The sequence below is a fragment of the Loxodonta africana genome, chromosome 11 (genome assembly GCF_030014295.1).
Source record: "Loxodonta africana isolate mLoxAfr1 chromosome 11, mLoxAfr1.hap2, whole genome shotgun sequence".
NCBI lineage: Eukaryota > Metazoa > Chordata > Mammalia > Proboscidea > Elephantidae > Loxodonta > Loxodonta africana.
Genome location: NC_087352.1, coordinates 20,994,739 through 21,019,264, shown reverse-complemented (window position 1 = coordinate 21,019,264; position 24,526 = coordinate 20,994,739). Strand labels below are relative to the sequence as shown.

The window sequence follows — 24,526 nt, the reverse complement described above, 5'->3', positions numbered from 1 at the left end:
CACCCTAGTTTCAGTCATTTCTTGATTTTGCCCGTTCCCCTCCCAACTACATTCCTGGTGATCAGCAGTCATAGCAATATTTCCTTTGTTCTAACACAATTTTTCCTTTCCCGGTCGACCCTGAGACTAGTAGCCATAGCTACGACCAGACTGGATCTAGGCTTGGTTCAGTGCTCCAATTCACCCCTACATTCTTTTTCCCTGCCATTGCGGCTATCACTGGTAACAGCAGCCAAGAAATTTTGTCTCTTCCTTTCCTTATCACTCTGTATTTCCTTATGCACCCAAATAGCCAATCCCTCAGGAGTCAGACCTGCCACTCCTACTTTCCACGGATAGCTTTTGCCTTGGGTAACTGATTTCATGCAAACACATGTAATAGCTGCTTTTTCAACCCATGGATGTTTTTTATCCCATCCAGATTCAAAGGTTTCTCATTCTCCCACTTACCACCTTTTTTCCAAAACCATATATTCCAGTGAGTTTGGGCTGTTACAGCAAATCCCACCATTCTGGCATTAAGTAAATGAATAATTTCTTTTATAAGGACCAGCACAATGGTGGTTCCTATGAGACAGAGGTTAAAGATGTTCCAAATGTCCAAGTTTTTCAAACTGCTGTCCCACTCCCTCATCTTTAACATCAACTACTGCCACTCCCCTCAGTACTCCCTCCAATCTTTGGGTTCCATAACTCACTGCAACATCTATCAGAGCTCACAAGCCATACTTACAATTAAGTGATTTATTAGAAAAATAACGGTACAATTTGGAATCAGGAATGACTCAGAAGTAACAGAAACAACTCAGAGTACTAGTTCTTGATCAGGACAGCTTCTTCTTGCCCTCTGCTGCTGGGCCCTGCTCAGGGCCTTGCTGCCACTGGGCTCTATTACAACTCTCAGCTCCATGGGTTGGCAAGTCCCACCAAAGCTGTCTCACACCAGTCTCCTGGTTCCTGTTACCTCAAGCCACTACTGCTCTTGCTATTGCTGTGCTGCCATCTCTCACTGTCTTCCATTGCCACTATCTCTAGCTATCTTCCATGTAACAGCTCCTCTTTCTGTGCCTCCTTTTAAGCCTAGCAGGATGGCAAAACTAACCAATCCCCTTGTAAGGGTTCCATACACCTTATTTTCATGGTCCCACTTGCTCAAGGGTTTTGTACACCTTATTTGCATTATTAGTATGCTATCCCATCCCCTTATGGGCCACAAGCACCTCATTTGCATAGCCCTACCCAGTCATGTAGTGGAAGTTACAAGACCATGGCAAGAAAGGCCATATAAAAGCAATCCATCATACCACATGTCTAGGAGGTTCTCAGCATAAGGACCCCAGGTCCAAAGGATGCACTCTGCCTCTGGGTCTTCTTTCTTGACGGGAGCAAGGCTCCTTTTCTACTCTGGGATTGGCCATCTTTTTAAGCCTAGCTCAATGATAAAACTGACCAATCCCTTCGATAGGGTTCCATACACCTTATTTGTACGGTCTTACCCCCACAAGGGTACAATGCACTTTATTTACATTATTAGCTAGTCATCCAATCCCTTTGATGGGCCACAAGCACCTCATTTCCACAGCCCCACCTAGTCATTTGGTGGGAGTTATAATAACATGGTGAGAAAGGCCATATAAAAGTGACTTATCACAGTACATGGGTCTAGGAGGTTCTCAGCATAGGGACCCTTGGTCCAAAGGATGCGGTCCACTCTGAGTCTTCTTTCTTGATGGTGGCGAGGCCCCCATCCTGTTATTGGCTCACATTTTAAGTCTAGTGGGATGGCAAAACTGACCAATCCCCTAGTTAGGGTTCCATATACTTATTTTGCATGGTCCCACCCCTTCCCTGCAAGGGTTTCATGAACCTTATTTGCATTGTTAGCAAACTATTCAATCCCCTTGGTGGACCATAAGTACCTTATTTGCATAGCCCTACCTAATCATTGTGCAGGAGTTATAAGACCATGCATAGCAATATTAAGTAATTCATTGCACCGCAGTTATGGAAGCTTCTGTTGAGAATCCTACCAGACTGATCTATGCATGTCTTTGTACCTTTTTTTTGCTATAACAAAGCTGTAATTATAAATACAGCACTTTTCGTGAGCACTGTGAGTCATTCTATGTTAGTCATTCTAGCAAATTATGAAACACGAGGTATTAGTGTGAGCCACCAGGTCAGAAGGATGTTGGGAAACTCTGACCTTGTGGCTGGTATACTATGGGGGTAGAGGAAACCCCCAAATTTGTAGCAAGTACGTCCCCAGACTTGTGGCTGAAATTCTGAAGCAATAGTGGGAAAACCCTGAATCTGTACGTCAGAAGCAAGGGGAGGCTTTAGGCATCCAAGGTCTCGGGTTCAAGGACAGTGTCCTTTTCACTAGTGAGATCTGACCCAACCATGAGTGGCTAGTGTCAGAGACAGAAGTACTGCATGGGTGGCTAGTGTCAGAGCTGAACAGCAGTGAAAATGAGGATTTGGATTTGATTTGATGATTATGCTCACAGTTGATGTGAGAATAGTGAGAATTCTGAGATTCTCACACAAGCAGACTCAAAGGACAAGCAGAAGGGATGGCAAGGTTGCTGGAGCATATATTTCTGAATCTTTACTGGACATCCCCCACTCATTGGAAAAATATGCCCAGAATCCATCCTGTTATAGTGTGGGGTGTTAAGTGGAGCACTAAACCAAGCTTTAGGTCAGAGATGTTGAAAATTAAGTGGGCACGACACAGCAATTCCCATCGTAGGTATACCCGGTAATGAAGGATGGAACACGAACAGAAAACATTATACCAATGTTCACTGCAGCACTTTTCACAATAGTAAACAACCAAAATGGCCATGAATAGATGAATGGATAAACAAAATGTGGTTTATCCATATAATGCAGTATTACTCAGCCATAAAAAGAAATTCAGTCTTGATGTACAACAAAAGGTGGATGAACCTTTAAAACATCATGCTGAGCAAAATAAGGGAGTTGCAACAAGAAACTACTGTATGAAGTAACTTACATGAAATAAGGGAATATATAGAAACCAAAGATTATTAATGGTTAGAAGTGGCAGGAGGGAGGTAGAGGGCAAAGCTTTTGTTTGGGGTCAATGAGTTTATGTTAACGGTGGTGGAATATTTTAGAAAATGATAGCGATTATGGTGGTGGAATATGAAAAACATAATCAGTCACTGAATTGTATATGTGCAAGTTCTAATTGGTAATCTTGTGATGTGTATCTTCATCACAATCTAAAAAAGCTCAATGTGCAGCAGGAAGCCCTTGTTATAAATACAGATTCCTCTCAGTATACATATTCCAGCCATATAAAGAGTGACAAAATCTTGCTTGTTGTTTCTGCTGTCTACTTGGTGAGGCACTAGTCACGCATGGCTGCTGAACACATGAAATGTGGCTAATGCAACTAAGGAACTGAATTTTTTTTATTTTTAAATTTAAATAGTCATAAATTATTGCTGTCAAGTTATAGATAATAATAAAAGAAAGCAAACCCATTGCCGTTGAGTCAATTCCAACTCATAGCAACCCTATAGTACAGAACTGCCCCACAGGGTTTCCAAGGAGCAGCTGGTGGATTCGAAATGCCCACCTTTTGATTAGCAGCTGTAGCTCTTACTCACTGAGCCACCAGGGTTCCATCAATCAACTCAGGTCTTATTAGTTACCACACTAGAACTGACAAAACTATGAAACCAAGTTGTTTACACCTAACCCAAGAAATGTCAATCAGCATGGGGAATTCCCTGGGCAAAAGTAACAAACTCTGTGGGGGTAAAAAACAATCTGGGAGCACTCGCTGTTAAGCCGTAAGGTTGGAGGGTTAGGAGTCCACCCAGAGCTGCTATGAAAGAAAGACCTAGTGATCTACTTCCAAAAAATCAGCCACGGACAACCTTAGGGAGAAGAATTCTAATCTCACACACACGAGATCATCAGGAATGGGAATCAACTCAACGGCAACTAGACTTTGACAAGAAACTGTCATTAGAAGTTTTAAGGATTTTCTAACTCCGAAAACTTCTAACTAAACCCTTTATACCAATAACTCCATGTCTATTTTACTTAATATAGATATTGCATCATCCTCTGACTGGATTAGCTGGAGTGTCAAGACTCCACTTAAATATAATCCAACTAACTCAATGCTGTCTCCAAAAGGGCATCACCTTTTTCTTTTTTATTCACCACTGCATCCTCAGCTCCCGGGAACACGGCCAAACACAAAGACAGTACGTGAGAAATATTCCTTACATTCATGAACAGGCTCAAAGTAAGTCTACTGTGTCATAGGTCTCTCTGCATAATATAAAGTTAAAAAATTGATGATAGACATTCTGGTTTTCAATTGTTCCTTCACATAGATCTGGGGAAAATTAAACTAATATCTATGTTCAAATCCCACCAATCCAATATTGCCCCTTAGGGTTTCTCTCCTAAGTGACTGTTCATTTATACCACATGAGGTCAACATGACTCACAGTCTACTCCACTGGAACTAACAACAGGTAACAATTTCAGATACTGGTTATCGCTTCTGTTTTAAAATCTCACATTACAACCTATGTCACAAAACAATATATATATTAACTGTTTCATGAGAAACTAATTTGTTCTGTAAGCTTTCACCTAAAGCATAATTTAAAAAAAACAAAGTAAAATAAAAGATAGTACAATTAAAAAAAAACGATTGCTCGATGAATAAAAACAAAGTTAATAAAAATAAGGATATACGGATGGCTCATGGAACCCAAGGATAGCAAGAAATAAAAATTAAGACTGTATTTGAAAAAAAATTCACATTACTTATTTCATCTACTGATATAAACTTGGACTTTCATTCACTTAATTGACACAATACAGCAATCAAACTGTATGTGTTTAGGTTAAAATTGGATAACGTCATGATATGAATCCACATATTTACGTACAATGAGCATGTCAGGCTTTCCCAGTTCCTGAATTCATACGATTTCCCTCAGGATATACTTTGTAGCCATATGATGAAGTATAAATGTTTGCTAATCACTAGTCCTCAGCGAATGTTATCTCAGTTTACCCTACGGGTTTTGTGAGGCATAAAATAAGATGTAATTGGTCACTGAAGGAACTACCACGTTCACTGTATTCATAAGGACTCTCCGCTGTACAAATGCTTTGTTATGTCCCCATGGTTCCCTTCTGGCAACAGGCTGTCCAACAAGGACTACGTTCCTATTAGGAGCCCACTGGTGTTCACTGAGGTCTGAGCTGCCACAAAAGGCATTTGCACAGTCACGGTACTAACAGGCTTTTTGTCCCGAATGAGATCACTGGCAGGTGAGGAGGCGTGGCTCGCTGGGGAAGGGTTTTCTACCTTGCCTGAATCTACACGTTTCTTTCTTGTGTGTTTTCTTTTGTGTCTAAGAAGGCAAGACATGTTAAAAAACAAACAAACAAACCTGTTGCTGTCGAGTGGACTGACTCATAGCAACCCTACAGAACGGAGTAGAAGTGCCCCACAGAGCTTCCAAGAAGCACCTAGTATATTCGAACTGCTTATCTTTTGGTTAGCAGATGTAGCTCTCAAACACTATACCACCAGGGTTTCCTGGCAAGACATGTAGGGGAACATTTTTCCATACTCACTGCAGCCGTGCCACCTCTCTCCCATATGCGTTCTTTGATGTATAATAAGTTTGTGCTTTGTGGGAAAAGCTTTGAACATTTACTGCACTGAAACAGTTTGTGACAATTCTGATGTCTGACCAGCCAAGACTTCTTGATGAAGGCTTTCCCACAATCACTGCATACATGCAGTGTGTCTACCTTTTGAGCCTTCTGCTGCTTAATGAGTTGGGACTTAGTAGTGTTGCATAACCCACTCTCAGGGAATTCAGACTCAATATGAAATTGCTCATGGTTAGCATGGAGGAAGATTTTTCTCACCTCTGTTAAGCTCAGCAGAGTTGTTTAGTTCATAGTTTCTGCTGTTTGATTAAAGTTAAATCTAACTTCACAGATATTTTGTATAAGTCAAATATACCACAGTTTTGCCTTAAGGGAAAAAGATTCTTATGCTGATAAATAATCATTTCTAATGCATTATGTTCACAGCATTGGCATTGTTTCATTCTATCTTCCCTGCTTTCATTTTGCAAGTGCTCAGGTAGATGATCACCAAATTTAGAGATTTCTAGGAAAGAAGAGAACAGTGAATCCTTCCATCATCTCCGTTAGGAATAAATTGATTTAAACGTGCTTTGATGTTAAAAAAAAAAAAAAAAAAATTTTTTTTTTTTTTTTTTTTTGATGTAAGGTGGCTCTTCAGTGACAACCCTATGGTATGAGCGTAAATAAAACTCCATGTTTAATGTTCTGTGCACACTGGTAAACACACAATAATATACACAACCCCAAGAGTAAAAGCAACTACTACAGAACAAGGTTACAACATACAAAACAAGTAAATACAGAATTGGCTCCTTCCTACGAAAGGCCTAGTGAAACTGTAAAATATAAATACCGTGAACAGCAGATCACAGAGGCTGGAGGGCCACGTGCTCCAAACCGGTGAAGGATAGATTCATTCTTTCCACAAATCCTTACTGAATGACAACTATATAGCAGGCATAGTTGGGTATGTGAAGAATGCAGAAGGTTACATTTGGGACAAAACAAATTCCACACATACAAACTAAAGGTATTGGTGGTACACAAACATATTCCTTATATTTATGCAGCCTACATTCTACTTCGGTAAAATCACTAATAAAGGAAGGGAAAAGATAAAGTAGCTGTAGATTGTTAAACGCGGTCTGAAAGAGAGGATGGGGAGAAGCGGAGGAAATGAGGATTCATTCTGGAGGAAGAGAAGGCTCACAGATGGATTCATTGCTGCTGGGGTTGGGGGATTGGGCTGGGGTAAAGACAGTGAGGAATCGAGAGGCACGGCTAAATATTTGACTTGAGCCACAGGTAGTACTGTCCTTTAATAAGGTGAGAAATATCACCGAAGCATAGAATGATTAAGCAAACACTCTGAAACATCAATTCCTAGATGGTCATTACATGAAATGAAACTCACAAGGCTTTATAAATCTTGAGAAAAATCTTAACTGGAGGTGAAACTTTAGTATATAAACATGATCTGAGGACAGAGAACAGAAGGTCATGTTCAGAGACCATGTATATTAAAAGAAGAGGAACAACAAAGTTCTAATCATTCTAACCTATAGAGCTTTGGAACTGGAAAAGTCCCCTGAGGGACAGAGGTGAATAAATTGGTGACATTTACAATGAACTTAAATATACAAAAAAATTAAATTCAGGTAGGTATTAGTTATGATCTGGTTTATGTTGGATCTGAGAATGCAGGATGTTAAAAAAGATTTTTGAAGTGAATAAAATATACAAAGTTTATGTTGGACAATACCAAGGAAGATGTCAATTTGAAAGTCCCTAAAACAATTTAAAAGTCTCTAGGCAACTGAAAAAGGTTAACTCACTAGAATGAAGGAAATTTTAAAGGATAAGGAGAACAAATGAGAAAATGAAAATCAGCACCTCAGACTGGAAGAAAAGAGAAGTTGAGGAAGCAGATACCACTATTACTACCTGCTGCCGTCAAGTAGATTCCGACTCACAGCAACCCTGGAGCACAGACTGGAATTGCCCCACAGGGTTTCCAAGGAGCAGCTGGTGGATTTGAACTGCTGACCCGTAGGCTAGCAACCGAGTTTTTAACCACTGCACCACCAGGGTTCCAAGGACGCAGACAGAAGCATAATAAGAGAACAGTTTACTATGGAAGGACAATATCCACGGTGAGGCAGGATGACAGGAAGGGAAATCCCTATTGCTCAATGCGGAGGGAAGGTGCCATACTCAGAGGACAGTTATGAATTCAAAGTTCTCTCTGTGGAGAGAGGCCTGGAGGGTAGAATTTCATATCAAGAAAGGTGGAAAGATACGGAAGAAGGGAAAGATTTGAGAATGCTATGAAGAAGAAAACTATGCAAACAAAAATATAAAGATGTATGTAAAAAAAGAAAAAAAAAAAACAGGGATCTGATCACAGAAGAGACACAGGGCACATTTTTCTCTAAACTCCTACAAAGAAAAAGATGATTCACATGAGAGTGGGCTGTGTGGAGGCACTGTTACGTATCCTCAGACACCCTCAAAGCTGAGAACAGTCTCTGACTAGACTGTGACTTCCACAGACTTCCCCCATTGCTGCTTTTCACTCACTCACCTGAAAACGTTCGACTGTGGCTTTTGTCTAAGATAGTCCATGGTTGTTCTCCTCGTTCCAACCTGGAGAGTGCATCTGGTTTGCTAACTTCATACCCTGTTCATGGGAAATCACAGAATCTTAGACTCACCAAGTTAGAATTGGGTTTGTAAAGACTACAGAATGCTACATTTGTCAAAAACCAGTATCCAATCATACGAAGTAAAGGTTTTTCTCTCAGAAGAGGGAGAATATATCCACTTATCTAGGGGTACGGAGCGGACCGAAAATCTACCACTTCAGTGCACCAGACATTCCAAAGTTTGCAACAGCTAAGAAAGGAAAGGCCACTGACTAGCCACCCTCTGAGGGACACAAGGGAGCTGTCCTCACCCATAGACACCAGGTTCCCATAGTTCTCCAACATCACATCCCGGTACAGGTCCTTCTGAGCAGGGTCCAGGAGCTGCCACTCCTGCCAGGTAAACTCCACAGCCACATCGCTGAACGTCAGTGATGCCTGTAATAACAGGGTTCCATTTCATGCAGTTACTCCCTTTTAATGATACGGTTGAAATGCGAAGAGAGTTGTTTCACTGCTTTCCTCTATACACTGGGTATGCTGCATCTATATATTGAGTGTTGTGTTTTCTTAATATCTTGTAGAAGAAGCAAAATTCTAAAAAAAATTCTGTACTTGTATATTTAATCTTCCACCCAGTCCTCATATTAGAAGTTTCTACAATGAGTAGCAGTGAAATCTTTTTACTAAGTTAGAAACACCTCACATTCACATACACACGCATACACATGTATATCCACAAATACACAGAAACACATACACAGACACACACACGTGTGTGTCTGTGGATGTGTATTTGGCCACCTAACTGTTAATGTCAGTCAGAAGAAGAAAACACGTTCCTACATTCAACATGAGCCTTCACAGCCAGTATCAGAATCTACAGAAAAAAGACCCCAGGTCTCTGAATTACAAGAAATGACACGTTTAATAAGTGTGTTTAATCTCTTGTAGAAAGGAATTTAAAAAGCTATCAAAAATACTTAAAGAACAAAAGACAAGATAATTGGGTAGATTTGAGAAAAATAAATAATAGACATAGTAACACAGACCTGAACATATACATACACACACACGATGTATGTATATTAAAAAATAAGTTAATGGCCTGTAAATACACTAAACAGATAATTATCAGTGGTAATTCACAGTTTAAGAAATTACTAAAAATGTAGCAGAGAGTAAGACAGAATTTAAAGGAGAGGTTAGTAAACCACAAATAGAGGGAGAATGTCTGAAATGCGCCTATTTATAACTTCAGAAAGAGAAAAGAGTAAGGTAGAAGTATTATCCAAAAATCTCACTCTGCACTCGAAAATAAGTTTTTACTGAACGAAAGACCTGTGGCAGGCAGGTTCTAAGACAGCCCCATGATCATCTTCACACCTGTGCACAATCCCCTGTCCTTCAGCACGGGCTGCCCTCATGCCTTGCTCCTATCTAACAGACTATGACCAAGGTAATGGAATGCCATTCTGTCACTAAGTTACATATTACATGTTACTTTCATCTGGCTGGTTTTAATGAAGTAAGTTGCCATGTTGGGGAGGCCCACATGGCAAGTACCTGAGGGCTGCCTCTGGCTAACACGCAGTGAGGAATCAAGGCCCTCATGGGACTGAGTCCAGCCCACAACCAGGTAAGTGAGCTTGAAAGCAGATCCTTCCCCGTTCGAGCCTCAGATCAGACCCCAGCCCTGGCCAACAACTCGACTGAAGTCTTGTGAGAGTCCAAGAAGCAGAGCACCAAGAGAGCCTGTACCTGGATTCCTCACCACAGAAGCTACGAGATGATAAATGTGGGCTGTTTTAAGCCTCTAAAATGTTCAAAAACTTTTCTAGGAATCAATAGATAAGTCATATAAGACTTAAACTTAAAAAAAAAAAAAAAAAGTATAACAATAATAAAAGAAAATGTAGAATATAGTTATGACAAAATTCAAAAGCCAGAAAGGGAAAATCTGAAATTCTGTGACAAAGTTTTAATAAAAAATGAAAACTTCTTGCATGGAAAAAGACAAGTGACAGTTTGGAAAAAATATTATCAAAAAAATATTTAAAAAAAAGATCAATACACAGTACGTAGACACAATTCCTTTAAATCAGTAAGACTAACGAGAATTTATAAACGAGCACAGGATATGGACAGATATTTCAGAAAATAAATATTCTAACTGCTCAACACAAGAAAGTTCTCAGCCTCACCAGTAATTAGAAAAATACAACAGAAAGCAAGACAGGAGAATATTTTACCAGGTAGACTATTGAAAGTAATGACATTTGATACCACGGTAATAGCAAGTATTAGAAAGGTTGGGGGCACTGGGTGCTCTTTCATATCACTTACTAGACACTCTTCTACACACTATAAATAGACTGACTAATTTCGTCTCCACAATAACCATATGAGAAACGTTTATCATCATCCCATTCTACAGATGGAAGAATTCAGGTGTACGATAGCTGTAAACAGTGTGTGCAAGATCACAGAGCTACTTCCTACTTCCAAATCTGTACTCAAACAACAGTTCATTGAGAATCATTTGACAGCTGTACATTGCTTCCATTTTCCAATCATGTTTAGGTTTAACTAATAGATAAGCCTAGATCACCACAAGCCGAGTCCATAGGCTAGCTTGCGTTTGTCTCCTGTGCCACTGAGTTTGCTTGGTCTGTTTCTACAGGGGTCTATGAAGAACCGGGGAAGAAACAGCCATAGGAAACCTGCTTTTGCATTATGAGAATTCTGCTGTTCAGGAGACCATCCACCACATCACCTACAGAAGAACCATCAAAGAAACTTACTTAGACAAAAGTCCCATAAAACACTAAAATCACCTGAAGCACTGATCTTCTTTCTCCTCAAAAACTGGGCATACCATTTAAATTGTAACGATTCTCATGTGTTGACCAGAGAAGTATTAGATTTGAGTAAACAGCTAATGTAACCCATAGGATCGTCTAGTCACATATTATTTTCAACGCCAACAATTCAGTGTTAGTCCAGTCAACAATACATTCCTGAACCTACTTTGCCTGATGTTGAAGTCAGGGTCTAAGTTTTTTTCTCTGTAGCTCCTACTTTTTCAAATATATACTTTTTAGATCAACTGAACTGATATTGTACAGGCCTCTAAAAATCCATTAGGAAACAAAGTAAAGCATAAGACAAAATAAAAGTCACCTGTGCCTTGACCATTTTCTTTTATTCTTGTGCCATGGCCAGCATCTGGGATATTCTCTCTCTGTGTTTTCTGGGTCACCTCTAAATTTCTGTTCAGAAATCTCAGTCTTCTGTGAAGGGTGTCCCCAGAAATGACAATACCCAAATCCTGGAAACTCTTCCTCCTTTCTTCAATTGATTCTTTTGTTGCTGAGGAGTCAGGACCTGTAGGCTGAAGGAAAAATTCCATGTGAGTGGTACATTTCCTCTAGGCACACGTGTTGTCACCAAATAACAACAAAAAAAACCTATTGCCCTCGAGTCAATTCCAACTCAGCGACTCTACAGGACAGAGTTGAACTGCCCCATAGAGTTTCCAAGGAGTACCTGGTGGATGCCTACTGCTGACCTTTTGGTTAGCAGCCACAGCACTCAACCACTATACCACCAGGGTTGTCACAGCTTTTTGGCAATCATCTTAACACAAAGTCCCCAATACTGCTGACTGTCCCTTTATTTGGTGCCTCAGAACATTTTACATCCATGAGCAATAAAACCTACAATTCAGAATTTGCAGATATATGGGTACCATAATTATTCAATCTGTATGCTGAACAAATAATCTAAGAAGTTGGACTACATGAAGAACACAGCATCAGGGTTGGAAGAAGACTCATTAAACAACCTGCAATAAGCAAATGACACAACCTTGCTTGCTGAAAGTGAATATGATTTGAAGCACTTACTAATGAAGATCAAAGACCAGGCCTTCAAAGTGGATTACACCTCAACATAAAGAAAACAAAAATCCTCACAACTGGATTAATAAGCAACATCATGATAAATGGAAAAATGACTGACGTTGTCAAGAATTTCATTTGACCTGGATCCACAATCAACACCCATGGAAGTAGCAGTCAAGAATCAAAGGATCCCCAACTAGGGTCACATAACAATGTGTGTGTAAGTTTTTGTATGAGAAACTGACCTGAGTTAGAAACTTTCATTTAAAACACACACACACAAAAAAATCAAAGGATGCATTACATTGGGCAAATCAGCTGCAAAAGACCTCTTCAAAGTGCTCAAAAGCAAAGATATCACTTTAAGGACTAAGGTGTGCCTGACTCAAGCCATGGTGCTTTCATTTGCCTCATAGGCATGTAAAAGATAGACAATGGATAAGGAGAAGAATACTGAATATACCATGGACTGCCAGAAGACCAAACAAGTCTGTCTTGAAAGAAGTACCGCTTGAATGCACATTAGAAGCAAGGACAGCAAGACTTTGTCTCACATACTTTGGACATGTTGTTAGGAGGGACCTGTCCCTGGAGAAAGACATCATGCTTGTTAAAGTAGAGGGTCAGCAAAAAAGAGGAGGACCCTGAATGAGATGGAATGACACACTGGCTGCAATAATAGGCTCAGGCATAACAATTGTGAGGATGGCAAAGGACCAGGCAGTGTTTTTTTCTGTTGTACACAAGGTCGCTGTGAGTTGGATGTGACTCGACAGCACCTAACAACAGCAACAACATGGGTAAAAGCCGTCTTTTGAAAACACAGTGCCTGGACAGTCAGATGTACATGTGAAAGAGAAAAATAAGGTTGATCCCTACCTCAAAACATACACAAATACCTATTCTTGTTTAATTGTGACTCTCAATGAGAAACCAAATCCATAAAGTTTTAAGAAGATAAGATGACATTACGGTATTGAAACATATTTTAAACAGGCCACCTATAACACTAGTATGAAGTGAAGATCATTCATTCCACTGAATGAACTGTTAAGTAGTACAACCTCCTTAGAAAACTCTTAGGCATCATCTATTAGGTGCAAGTTATACCTACACCTTGACATAATTTAAATTTGAGGTATACATCAAGTACATATCCTCCCATAATGACCACACATTTCAACCACAAGTGCAGTGCAGTGAATTACTTAATATGGCCCTTTTAGCCATGCACAGTCTTGTAACTTCCACAATAATTGGGTGGGACTGTGCAAATAAGTGGCTTGTGGCCCACACAGGGGATTGGACAGCTTGGTAATAATGCAAATAAGATGCATGGCACCACTGTGTGGAACCATGCAAATAAGGTGTATAGAACCCTAATGATGAGATAGTCAATTCTGCCATCCCGTTAGCCTTAAAAAGAGAGCCAATTCCAGAGAAGAGGGGGGACCCTCACTGCCACCAAATAAGAAAAAACAGGAGCAAAGCATGTTCTTTGGCCCAGGAGTCCCTGCGCTGAGAACCTCTTAGACCAGGAGCTAGAGACAGAGAGAACTGTAACACTGGAGATGGGGTAAAATGGCAAGAAGCAAAGAAATAGTGGCAGCAGAACCAGGAGACAAAGGTGTGGTGGGCTTCCTGGCCCATGGAGCAAGGCGACTACAGTGGGTGTGAAGACCAACGAAGCAAGACAGCTGACAGTCTTTGGGCAGGAATCTTCCTGAAGAATAGGGTACCTTCAGGCATGTGTCAGTGGAGCTAGTCTTGCAGACCCACCGAGGGAGACAGTTCAGTGCCTTAGAGCCAAGTTTTACTGGCAGAGTGGGGTACCTCTGGACACCTACAGGTGGAGCAAAAGGGCTTTGTAACACTTGCTAGACCAGGGAGGCACTGAGGCCAAGGGGTTGAGGGCCAGAGAGAGGCCTGGCTGCAGGCACAGCTGAGAAGACACTGTCCTGATCGAAGAACTGTATCCTGAGTCATTCCTGATCCTGAATTGTAACCTGTTACTTCTCTAATAAACCCTGTAATCATGAGTATAGTGTGTGAGTTCTTGTAGTCAATGCAATGAATTATCGAACTCAGCAGAGAGGTAGAGAGTGCTGTGGGAGGGATGGCTGGTGTCAGAATTGGTAAAAAGCTTGGAGGGTGGAGTTACACCCTGTTATTTCCAAATTGATTCTGTTCCCAAGTTGAACCGTGTTACTTCCTTAATAAACCACTTAACTGTAAGTACAGTTTGAGTTCTCATAGCCATTGCAATGAATTATCAAACCCAGCAAAGAAGTAGAGAGTGCCTTGGGGGAATGGCTGCTGTCAGAAATGGTTAAATAATTGGAGAGCACAGGTATGCGTGACCTCCACTGTAAAAATGGTGCAACAGTGTCAGGAGACCACCTGTAACTTCACAAGGCGGGCAGAATCATCAGCATCAGTCCAAGGCTGATTCCTATGAGGTGGAGGTCAAACATACCCCCACCCTCCAAACTTTTCACCCATTCTGACAACAGCCATCCCTACTTCTCCGCTGGGTTCAATAATTCATTGCAATGGTCACACAGAACTCACAATACTCACAATTATGGGGTTTATTAGGGAAGTACTAGCTTATCATTTGGGATCAGGACAGACTCACGATGCAGTTCTTTAATCAAGACAGCCTCTTCTCAGCTGTCCCCACTGAGAGGCATGTTTCTGGTTTGTGGCCTCCCAGCCCCTGCCCTGCTTGGGCAAGGTTACAAAGCTCTTTAGCTCTGCCAGTAAGTGACCAGAGGGACCTCACTCCACGAGGAAGCATCCTGCACAGAGGTGCTCAGGTCTCTCTCACGCAGTAAGCCTAGGTACACCAAGTGCCTGGAGACACCCCACTCTGCCAGTAAGCCTCCTGCCTGAAGGCTCTCAGCTCTTTCGCTCCATGGATCAGCACACTCACTGTAGTCACCTTGCTCCGTGGCCGGGAAGCCCACCGTGCCTTCTCATATCGGTCTCCTGGTGGTGCTGCCACTGTTTCTCTACCACCACATCTCACTGTATTGTGCCATCTCCAGTGTTACACCTCTCTTTCCATCTTCTGGGTCTAGGAGGTTCTCAGTGCAAAGACCCTAGGTTCAAAGGACACATTCCACTCCTGGCTCTTCTTTCTTGGTGGTAGTGAGGTTCCCTATCTACCCCTGGAATGGCTCATTTTATGCCTAGAGGGATGGCAAAACTGACCAATCCCCTAGTTAGGGTTCCAAGCACCTTATTTGCATGGTCCTACCCACAAAGGTCCCATGCACCTTATTTGCATTAGCAGCAAGCTGTCCAATCCCCTTGGTGACTCACAAGACCTTGTATGCCTAAAACCAAAAACACCAAAGCTGTTACTGTCAAGTTGATTCTGACTCACAGTGACCCTACAGGACAGAGTAGAACGGCCCCATAGGGTTTCCAAGGAGTGGCTGGTGGATTCAAATTGGAGACCTTTTGGTTAGCAGCCAAGCTCTTAACCACTGGGTCACCAGGGCTTCATGTATGCCTAGAAGGAATCACTGCACCACATCCACCTCGTAAGAACCACCTCACAGCTTTGTCCTAATCCTGAATCATATCCTACAGGAATCTAGGCGATTGTTTACACCTCAAAGTCGGAATCGACTCGATGGCACTGGGTATGGGTACACCAAGGAACTCCCCAAGCAGATTTTTACATACATACTTGGATAGAATTGCTCCATACACACAAGCTCATCTCTTTGCCTTTCCTAAACACTAACAGTGGGAACTGAAATTGTACAAACAAGGGATTACTGGAACATGGAACTTTCCAATAAGCTAGAATACGGGTCATGTTGCCAGAGATACGAAAAATTAACAAAATAAAGTTTATTATAAAGAAAAATGTGAGCATTTATGCCCAGCTTTGTGAGCCATAAGGCCTCCCACACAACGACTCAACTCTACGTTTGCAATGGGAGAACAGCTATAGACCCACGTTTGTTGTGGATTAGTCCCTAGGTCCGTACTTAGCTAATCTACGGATTAGAAAAGAAAAGACATACGATTATCTAAATCAAGAATTTCCAACTACTGCCCGGGGACTGTACCGCCTTCTGTCCCAGCAGCTGATTTTCCAACCTCAAATCAACCACTAGCCAAGAATCCTGGGTTCCCAAAGCTTCCGTCCTCACAAGCGGCTGTAGCCTATTAATGCGAAACCTAGACCACACACCTGTACGAACCTCAGTCCCCGGTTCAAACATCACTACGCCCCATATTAAATCCCGAACCCGAACCCGAACCAGACGCCGCATTCGTCGTAAATACCACCTGCACCCCTTACATGAAGAAAGATCTGCAAAGACCCCGTACCCTGGCAGTCGGGACAGCTTTAATCGTTGTACAAACGCGCTCACCCCATATCTGACCCCAAAGACACCGACTCCTACCTGCTTGCCCTCACACACCTCCACCATGGCGCTCCCCTCAGGAACTCCATTGGTCCTCACTACACCATGTCCACACACCTTCCCAGCCCTGCTCCAAAAACAAGACTAACACTGACCTGTTTTTCTCCTGAACTACCTGCAGATCCGAAAAGTTGCACTTACTTCCGTGAACAGCTTCGACTTCTTGACCGGTGTTGCACTAACCCTGTCAGCCTACGGGGGCCGGCGAGGGTCAGTACCGTTTGACGGGGAACTGTAAACCAAGTTTCCGATACGGCCTTACGAGCTAATATGTCTGCGCCGTCTTAACAGAGCTAGAGGCGGCCATATTTGAACACTTGCCGTACAGCACGCAAGGCGCCCTTTTAGAGACACTGGCCACCAGGTATGGCCAGGAAGACAAGAAGCCACTGACACTGTCCTGTGTCCCGGCTCCTCGACCCTTGCAGAAAATAGAAAGATTTTCAGAAGCTCGAGCTTCACAAGGGAAACGGAATCAATTAAATTGATACGAGACGGCTTGGCATAAAAATAACATGGCCGCGCCGTTTTAAATGGTATGTTTAAAAGAAAAAAGTTTAGAAATAGAGAAGTGGGAGTTCAAGACTGGGAAAATAAAAGCGAACGGCAAAAAACCAGGAAGCGCACAACCAGGGAAATCTGACTGAAAACGCCTTGCAAGAAGCAGCTTTAAGGACAGAAAAAGGTTTAGAGAAGGAGGTACTGAATGCCCATCACAAACAGGGCAAAAGAGCAGATGGGATGAGCCTAGGTTGTATTTGGAGTGGAATACAGGGGAACGTCTATTAAGAGATGAGTAAAAGGCAAGTAGATTGCCAGGCCTTTCTTCCTAGTCCATCATAGTAGGGAAGCTCTGATGAAATCTGTTTAGCATCATAGTAACATGCAAACCTCCATTGACAGAATGGTGGTTATGCTTATGGTGCACTGGCTGGGAATCAAACCCCATCTCCTACGTGGAAGGCAAGAATTCTACCACTGAATCACCACTACCCTCAACTTCTTCATTCCATTTCTCAGGTATTAGTATTACATGTAACAATGGCCTGAGGGCGGCGTCTGACCTCCAGCTTCACAAGGGGGAAGGAGAATCAAGATCAATAGCTCTAGGCTGGTTCCTTTAAGGTGGTTGCTATGAGTGGGAATCGACTCAAAGAGCAACGGGTTTGTTTTTCTGGAGGACAGACACCACCTCTCTCCAACCTTTTTACCAATTCTGACACCAGCCATCTCTTCCTATGGCACACTCTACTTCTCTACTGGGTTTGATAATTCATTGCAATGGCCACACAGAACTCTCAGACCATACTCACAGTTATGGAGTTTATAAGGGAAGCGTCAGGTTATAATTCAGGATCAGGAAGAACTCAGCATACAGTTCTTCGCTCAGGACAGCCTCTTCTCAGCCGTGCCCGCAGGCCCCCTTGGACCATCAGCCTGGCCTCAGTCCTGCTCAGGTAAGCCTTACAAAGCTCTTTAGCTCTGCCGAAAAGTGCCCAGAGGCACCCCACTCTGCCAGTAAGCCTTGGCCCGAAAGCACACAGCTTTCTCACTCCGTGAGCGGGGAATCCTACTGTTCCATCTCCTGCCTCTGCTACTTCAGCTGCAAAATGATTGCAGCAGTACATTGCCAGGGAACTGCCAGAAATTCAAGCCAGATTCAGAAGAGGACATGAAAGTTGGACAATGAATAAGGAAGACCAAAGATGAATTGATGCCTTTGAATTGTGGTGTTGGTGAAGAATGTTGAATTTACCATGGACTGCCAGAGCAACGAATAAATTCTGTCTTGGATGAAGTATGGCCAGATGCTCCTTAAAAGAGAGGACGAGACATCATCTTACATACTGTCATGGATTGAATTGTGTCCCCCAGAAATATGTCGACTTGGCTAGGCCATGATTTCCAGTATTGTGTGTGTACAAAAAGCATGGGGACAGTGACCTCCTCTAACCCTACTATGGGGAAGGAGAACAAAGATCAACAGTCCAAGGCTGATTCTTATTAGGCACAGATCAGACATGCCTTCTCTCTCCTCCATTTTTACCAACTCTGACATCAATTATACCTACCACAGCACTCTCTACTTCTCTACTGGGTTCAGTTATTCATCGCAATGGCCACACAGAACTCACAGACCACACTCATGATTATGGGGTTTATTATGGAAGTAACAGAATTTGGGCTCAGGAACACTCAGGATACAGTTCATCAGGACAGCCTCTTCTGAACTGTGCTCATGTTACTTGCTCAACATACACATTGAATAAGTATGATGAAAGGATACAACTCTGATGCACAAGTTTCCTGATTTTAAAACAGTATCCCCTTGTTCTGCTCAAACAACTGCCTCTTCGTCTATGTACAGGTTCCTCATGAGCACAATTAAGTGCTCTGGAATTCCCATTTTTCTCAATGTTATCCATAATTTATTATGATCCACACAGTGGAACACCTTCGCATAGTCAATAAAACACAGATAAACATCTTTCTGGTATTCTCTGCTTTCAGCCAGGATCCACCTGACATCAGCAATAATATCCCTAGTTCCATGCCTCTCCCTGACCCTAGGTCTCTCCCAAAGGCACTCAGCTTTCTCTCTCCATGGGCTGGGAAGCCCAATGTGCCAGGTCTCTGCTGCCAGGTCTTTCCTGCCACCACTTCTCACCATCTTCGGGGTTACAGCTTGCACTCTTTCTCTCTCTCTCTCTCTCTGCAGGAGTTTCTCAGCACAGGGATCCTGGGTTCAAAAGACGTGCTCTCTGCTCCTGGCTGTTCTTCTTGGTGGAGGTAGGATCCTCTCTCCGCTCTGGAAATGGCTCTTTTAAGGCAAAACTGACCAATCCCCTTGGTATACCACCATTACCCTATCACACAGTCCCACCCAATCACCTGGATGAGAATTACAAGACCAAGGCTACACAAAAGTGATCAATTGCACCACATTGTAGTTGTCCTCCAGTTTGTGATCTAATGTAATTACCCTACAGTTTGTGATGTGTTGTAAATTCTAGTTTCTATGCCTGTGGTTACAATCCCATTTGTAAATCAGTTTTTGTTATGTTAATAAGGCAGAATTAGGTTATGTTAATGAGGATTAGGTTCTGTTTGTTAAGTCATCACCCTTACTTAAATCACCATCCTTCACACCCTTGCTTGAGTCACACCTTTTATATTACAAGAAATAAAAGGAGAGAGAAATGAGCACAGAGGAGAGGGGCCTCACTACTACCAAGAAAGAAGAGCTAGGAGCAGAAAGTGTCCTTTGGACCCAGGGTCCCTGTGCTGAGAACCTCCTAGACCTAAGGGCAGATTAATGTCAAAACACATGGAAATCTGCAAGGAATGAAGAGTGTACAGATGTTGAAGAGAGACGACAACGTTCCCCTGGAGCCAAAAGAGAGAAAAAGTCTTCCCCTAGAGCTGGCACCCTGAATTCAGACTTCTAGCCTCCTAAACTGTGAGAGAATAAATTTCTGCTTGTTAAAGCCACCCATTAATACAGTATTTCTTATAGTTGTTGTTGTGTGCTGTCGAGATGATTCCAACTCATAGCAGCCCTACAGGGCAGAGTAGAACTGCCCCATAGGGTTTCTAAGGAGTGGCTGGTAGATTCAAACTGCTGACCTTTTGGTTAGAAACCTCAGCTCGGGAGTCTACGCGCACCTCCAGCACTTCGGACTAGCCACCCCCTTGTCCCTCTCATCATTAGCCCCCATGAGCTAGGTCAACATGCACTACCTGTAGGCTCAGGAGTCCACACAACTCCCTCACTTCAGACTAGCTACCTTTCTCTCTCTCTCTCTCATCTGTAGCCCCCATGGGCTAGGTCAGCGGGTACCAATGGAAACTGTCTCTTCTGTGCTGAATTTCCCCCACTTCCTCTCATGAGTGGACCCAGGGGGTCACCACAGGCAAGGATACTAGGCTGTCTACTCGCCAGCTCCCTTTAACTTCTAGTCTTGGAAGGGGCTTCTTCTGATGGGCACTGACTTTTCCTCCCTCATTTCTATCATACATTTAGTTCTGTTTTACAGCACCAGGACAGAGAAACATTCAATATCCATAGTACATTCAATAAACACATAACCCTTTTTAAAATATTCTAGTTTTATTTTCTCCACCTCTTCCCATTCATATGCATATGGCCTTTTGCTGGGTGCAACCAGTAGACCTGGCCCTGTATCAATCATATTGTTTAATCAACCTGGTTTTTGCCCCAGGCCACTCTAAATGCAGCTTTTCTCCACTCAGCTGCCGCATAACATCACTTTCTTTTCAGCCGTTTGTGACACATGGGATCACCATGAATGGGAATCAACTCAACAAAAACTAACAAGATGAAGGAACATTCCAGATACCTACCATTTCTGTTCTAAAAATTCACAGTACTTAATTCATCCACAGGCATGAACTCAGACTTACATTCATTTAATAGACACAACAGAGCAATTGATACATATGCTTTTGGTTTAAAATCCGATTATGTGTCAATATCAGTGCACGTATTTATGTACAGTGAGTGTTCCAGGCTTTCCCACCTCCTGCATATGATTTCCCTCAGGATACGATCTATAGCCATATAATGAGTAGAAATTTTTGCTAATCACTAGCCCCAGGGAATTTCTCTCAGTTTATCCTATGGGTTTTGTGGCACATAAAATAAGACGTAATTGGTCATTGAAGGCACTACCACATTCACTGCATTCATAGGCACTACTACATTCACTGCGTTCATAACGATTCTCTGCTGTACAAAATTAGTGTTACCATCTGCTGTTTCACTCCTGGCAACAGGCTGTCCCGCAAGGACCACGTTCCTGTTTGGTAGGAGCCCACTGAGGTTTACCGATGTCTGAGCGGCCACAGAAGGCAGCTGCACAATCACTGTATTAACGGGGCTCTTCCCCTGCATGGGATCACTGGTATGTGATGAGCTGCGATTCACTGCGGAAGGGCCTTTCGCTTTGACTGAATCTACACATTTCTCTCTTGTGTGTATTCTTTTATGTTTAACAAGGAAATACATATAGGCAAAAGTTTTTCCACACTCTTGGCAGCCATACGGTCTCTCACCCGTGTGAGATCTCTGATGTATAACGAGCCTTTGCTTCGTGGCGAAGGCTTTTGCACACTCACTGCACTGAAAGGGTTTCTCTTTTCTGTGGCGTTTCTGATGTCTAATGAGACTTGACTTCTGAGAAAAAGATTTTCCACATTCCGTGCACCGAAAGAGTTTGTGACATTTCTGATGACGAATGAGCCAAGACTTCTTGATGAAGGCCTTCCCACATTCACCGCATACATGCAGTTTGTCTACCTTTTGAGCTTTCTGGTGCTTCATGAGTTGGGACTTAGTGGTGTTGGATATCTGATTCTCAGGGAACTTGGATTCAATATGAAATTGCTCATGGTTAGCATGGAGGAAGACTTTCTCACCTCTGTTAAGCTCAGCATTTATTTCATAGTTTTTGCTTTGTTTGATTAAAGTTAAATTTGACTTCACAAATTTTTCACGTAACTCAAATATACCGTGGTTTTGTCTAAAGGGAAAACAACCCTTGCGCTGATGAACAGTATCTTCCAATACAATATGTTCATAGCATTGTGTTATCCTATCTTCCCTGCTTTCATTTTGCAAGTGCTCAGGTAGATGATCATCGAATATCCAGGATTCTAGGAAAGAAGAGAACAATGAAACCTTCTATCATCTCCATTAAGAATAAATTCATTAAAATGTGCTTTGATGTAAGGCGGCTCTTTAGTGACAATCCTATGGTATGAATATAAATAAAACTTCACATTTAATGTTCCCTGCACACTGGTGAACACGTAATAATACACAGAGTCCAAATAATAAAGGCAGTTAACGTAGAAACAAGGATAGATCATACATAACAAATAAATACAGATTTGGCTGCTTCCTAAAAAACGCCAAGCGAAATGTGTAGAGACTGTAAAATACAAGCAAGTCACTGTGAAGGGCAGACAATGAAGGACGGAGGGACACCTGCTCCAAACTGGTGAAGCACAGATTCGTTCATTCCACAAATCCTTGCCAAATGACAACTATGCAGCAGCAATGTTGGGTTTGGGAAGAGTGCAGAATGCTACATTTGGGACAAAACAATTCTGACACCTACATAGTAAAGGTACTGGTGGTACACAAACATGTTCTTTTTGTTTACGGAGCCTATATTCTGCTTTGGTAAAATCATTTTAAAAAGCGAGGAAAAACATAAAGAAAGTTAGCTGTAGATTGTAAAATGCGGTTTGAAAGAGACGGTAGAGAGGCGAGGGGGAAATGAAGATTTATTTTGGAGGCAGAGAAGGCTCTCTGATGGAATAATTGTTTCCGATGTTGCGAGGGTCGGGTTCAAGAAAAGAAAGAAAGGAATCATGAGTTGTGGCTAAGTATTTGACTTGAGCCACAGGGTAATACTGTCTTTTAATAAGATGAGAAATTATTAATTTCTGAATTAACTGAAATAACTAAAGCATAGACGGTTCAAGCAAACATTCTGAAACATATCAATTTCTAGATGGTTATTATATATCCAAGTACAGAAATGAAACTCACAAGGATTCATAAATCTTGAGAAAAGTCTTGACTGGAGATAAAAATTCAGAAAACTTTAGTATATAAATATGACTAAGGACACATAAGAAGATCATGTTCAGAGAACACAGATTAAAAGAAGATGAACACCAAGGTTTTAATGATTCTAACTATAGCTTTGGAACTAGAACAGTCTCCTGAGGCACTGAAGTGAACTGAGTGATAACATTTACAACGAACTAGGAAAAAGATCCGAATTAGTAAATATACGAAGAAATTATATTGAAGTAGATATTATTATGATCTGGTTTATGTTGGATCTGAGAACGCAGGATTTTAAAAATGATTTTTCAAATAAGTAAAATATATAGAACAAAGTTTTTGTTAGACAATATCAAAGGAGAAGGAAGGAATTTTAAAGGGTTAGGAGAACAAATGAGAAAATGAAAATCAGCACCTTAGAAGTACCTCAGAGTAGGGGAAAGAGAAGCTGAGGAAGCAGATAGCAGCACAATGAGAGACCAGTCTACTGTGGGGGTGCAACATCCACGATGGGGTTGGATGTTAGGAAGTGAAATCAGTACTTCCCAGTGGAGATCACTTCTCAGCCTTCTGGCTAACATCAAGTGTAGTATTACCAATGGGGGAGGGAGGTGCCGTACTCGGAGGACAGTTACGAATTCAAAGTTCTCTCTGTGGAGAGAGGCCTGGAAGGTAGAATTTCATAGCAAGAGAGGTGGAAGGATATGATGAATGTAAGGACTTAAGAATCCTATGAAGAAACAAACTATGCAAACAAAAGTATAAAGATACATGGCAAATAAATGGGGACCTGATCACAGAAGAGATACAGGGATCTATTTTTCTCTAAACTCCTACAAAGAAAAAGATGATTCACATGAGAGAGGGCTGTGTGGAGGCACTGTTACGTATCCTCAGACACCCTGAGAGCTAAGAACATTCTCTGACTAGACTGTGACTTCCACAGACTTCCCCCATCGCTGCTTTTCACTCACTCACCTGAAAATGTTCGACTGTGGCTTTTGTCTAAGATAGTCCATGGTTGTTCTCCTCGTTCCAACCTGGAGAGTGCATCTGGTCTGCTAACTTCATACCCTGTTCATGGGAAATCACAAAATCTTAGACTAACCAAGTTGGCCTTGGTTTTGTGAAGACTACAGAATCCTACATTTGTCAAAAAAAAAAAAAAACATTTAATTGTAAGAAGTAAAGGTTTTTCTCTCAGGAGAGGGAGAATATACACACTTATCTAGGGGCACAGAGCGGACTGAA

At 42.0% G+C, this 24,526-nt stretch overlaps 1 protein-coding gene across 15 annotated transcripts in view; it reads right to left on the bottom strand.

Annotated features, from left to right (window-relative positions):
* Window positions 1–24,526, bottom strand: part of LOC100675448 (zinc finger protein 613-like) — a 228,307-nt gene that overhangs the window by 17,843 nt on the left and 185,938 nt on the right. For 5 of the 15 annotated variants that reach the window (XM_064294165.1, XM_064294166.1, XM_064294157.1 and 2 more), the window contains 4 exons: window positions 24,254–24,349; window positions 11,502–11,712; window positions 8,630–8,756; window positions 8,258–8,353 (listed from right to left, as the gene is read on the bottom strand). In XM_064294165.1, the coding sequence (XP_064150235.1) occupies window positions 8,258–8,353; window positions 8,630–8,756; window positions 11,502–11,516 (238 nt within the window). In that variant the 5' untranslated portion in view covers window positions 11,517–11,712; window positions 24,254–24,349. Of the gene's footprint in view, window positions 1–6,526; window positions 6,620–8,257; window positions 8,354–8,629; window positions 8,757–11,501; window positions 11,713–16,653; window positions 16,745–16,769; window positions 16,915–17,785; window positions 22,351–24,253; window positions 24,350–24,526 lie in introns of those variants that run through there. The other 10 variants (XM_064294161.1, XM_023543438.2, XR_010323394.1 and 7 more) reach the window with 9 other exon arrangements.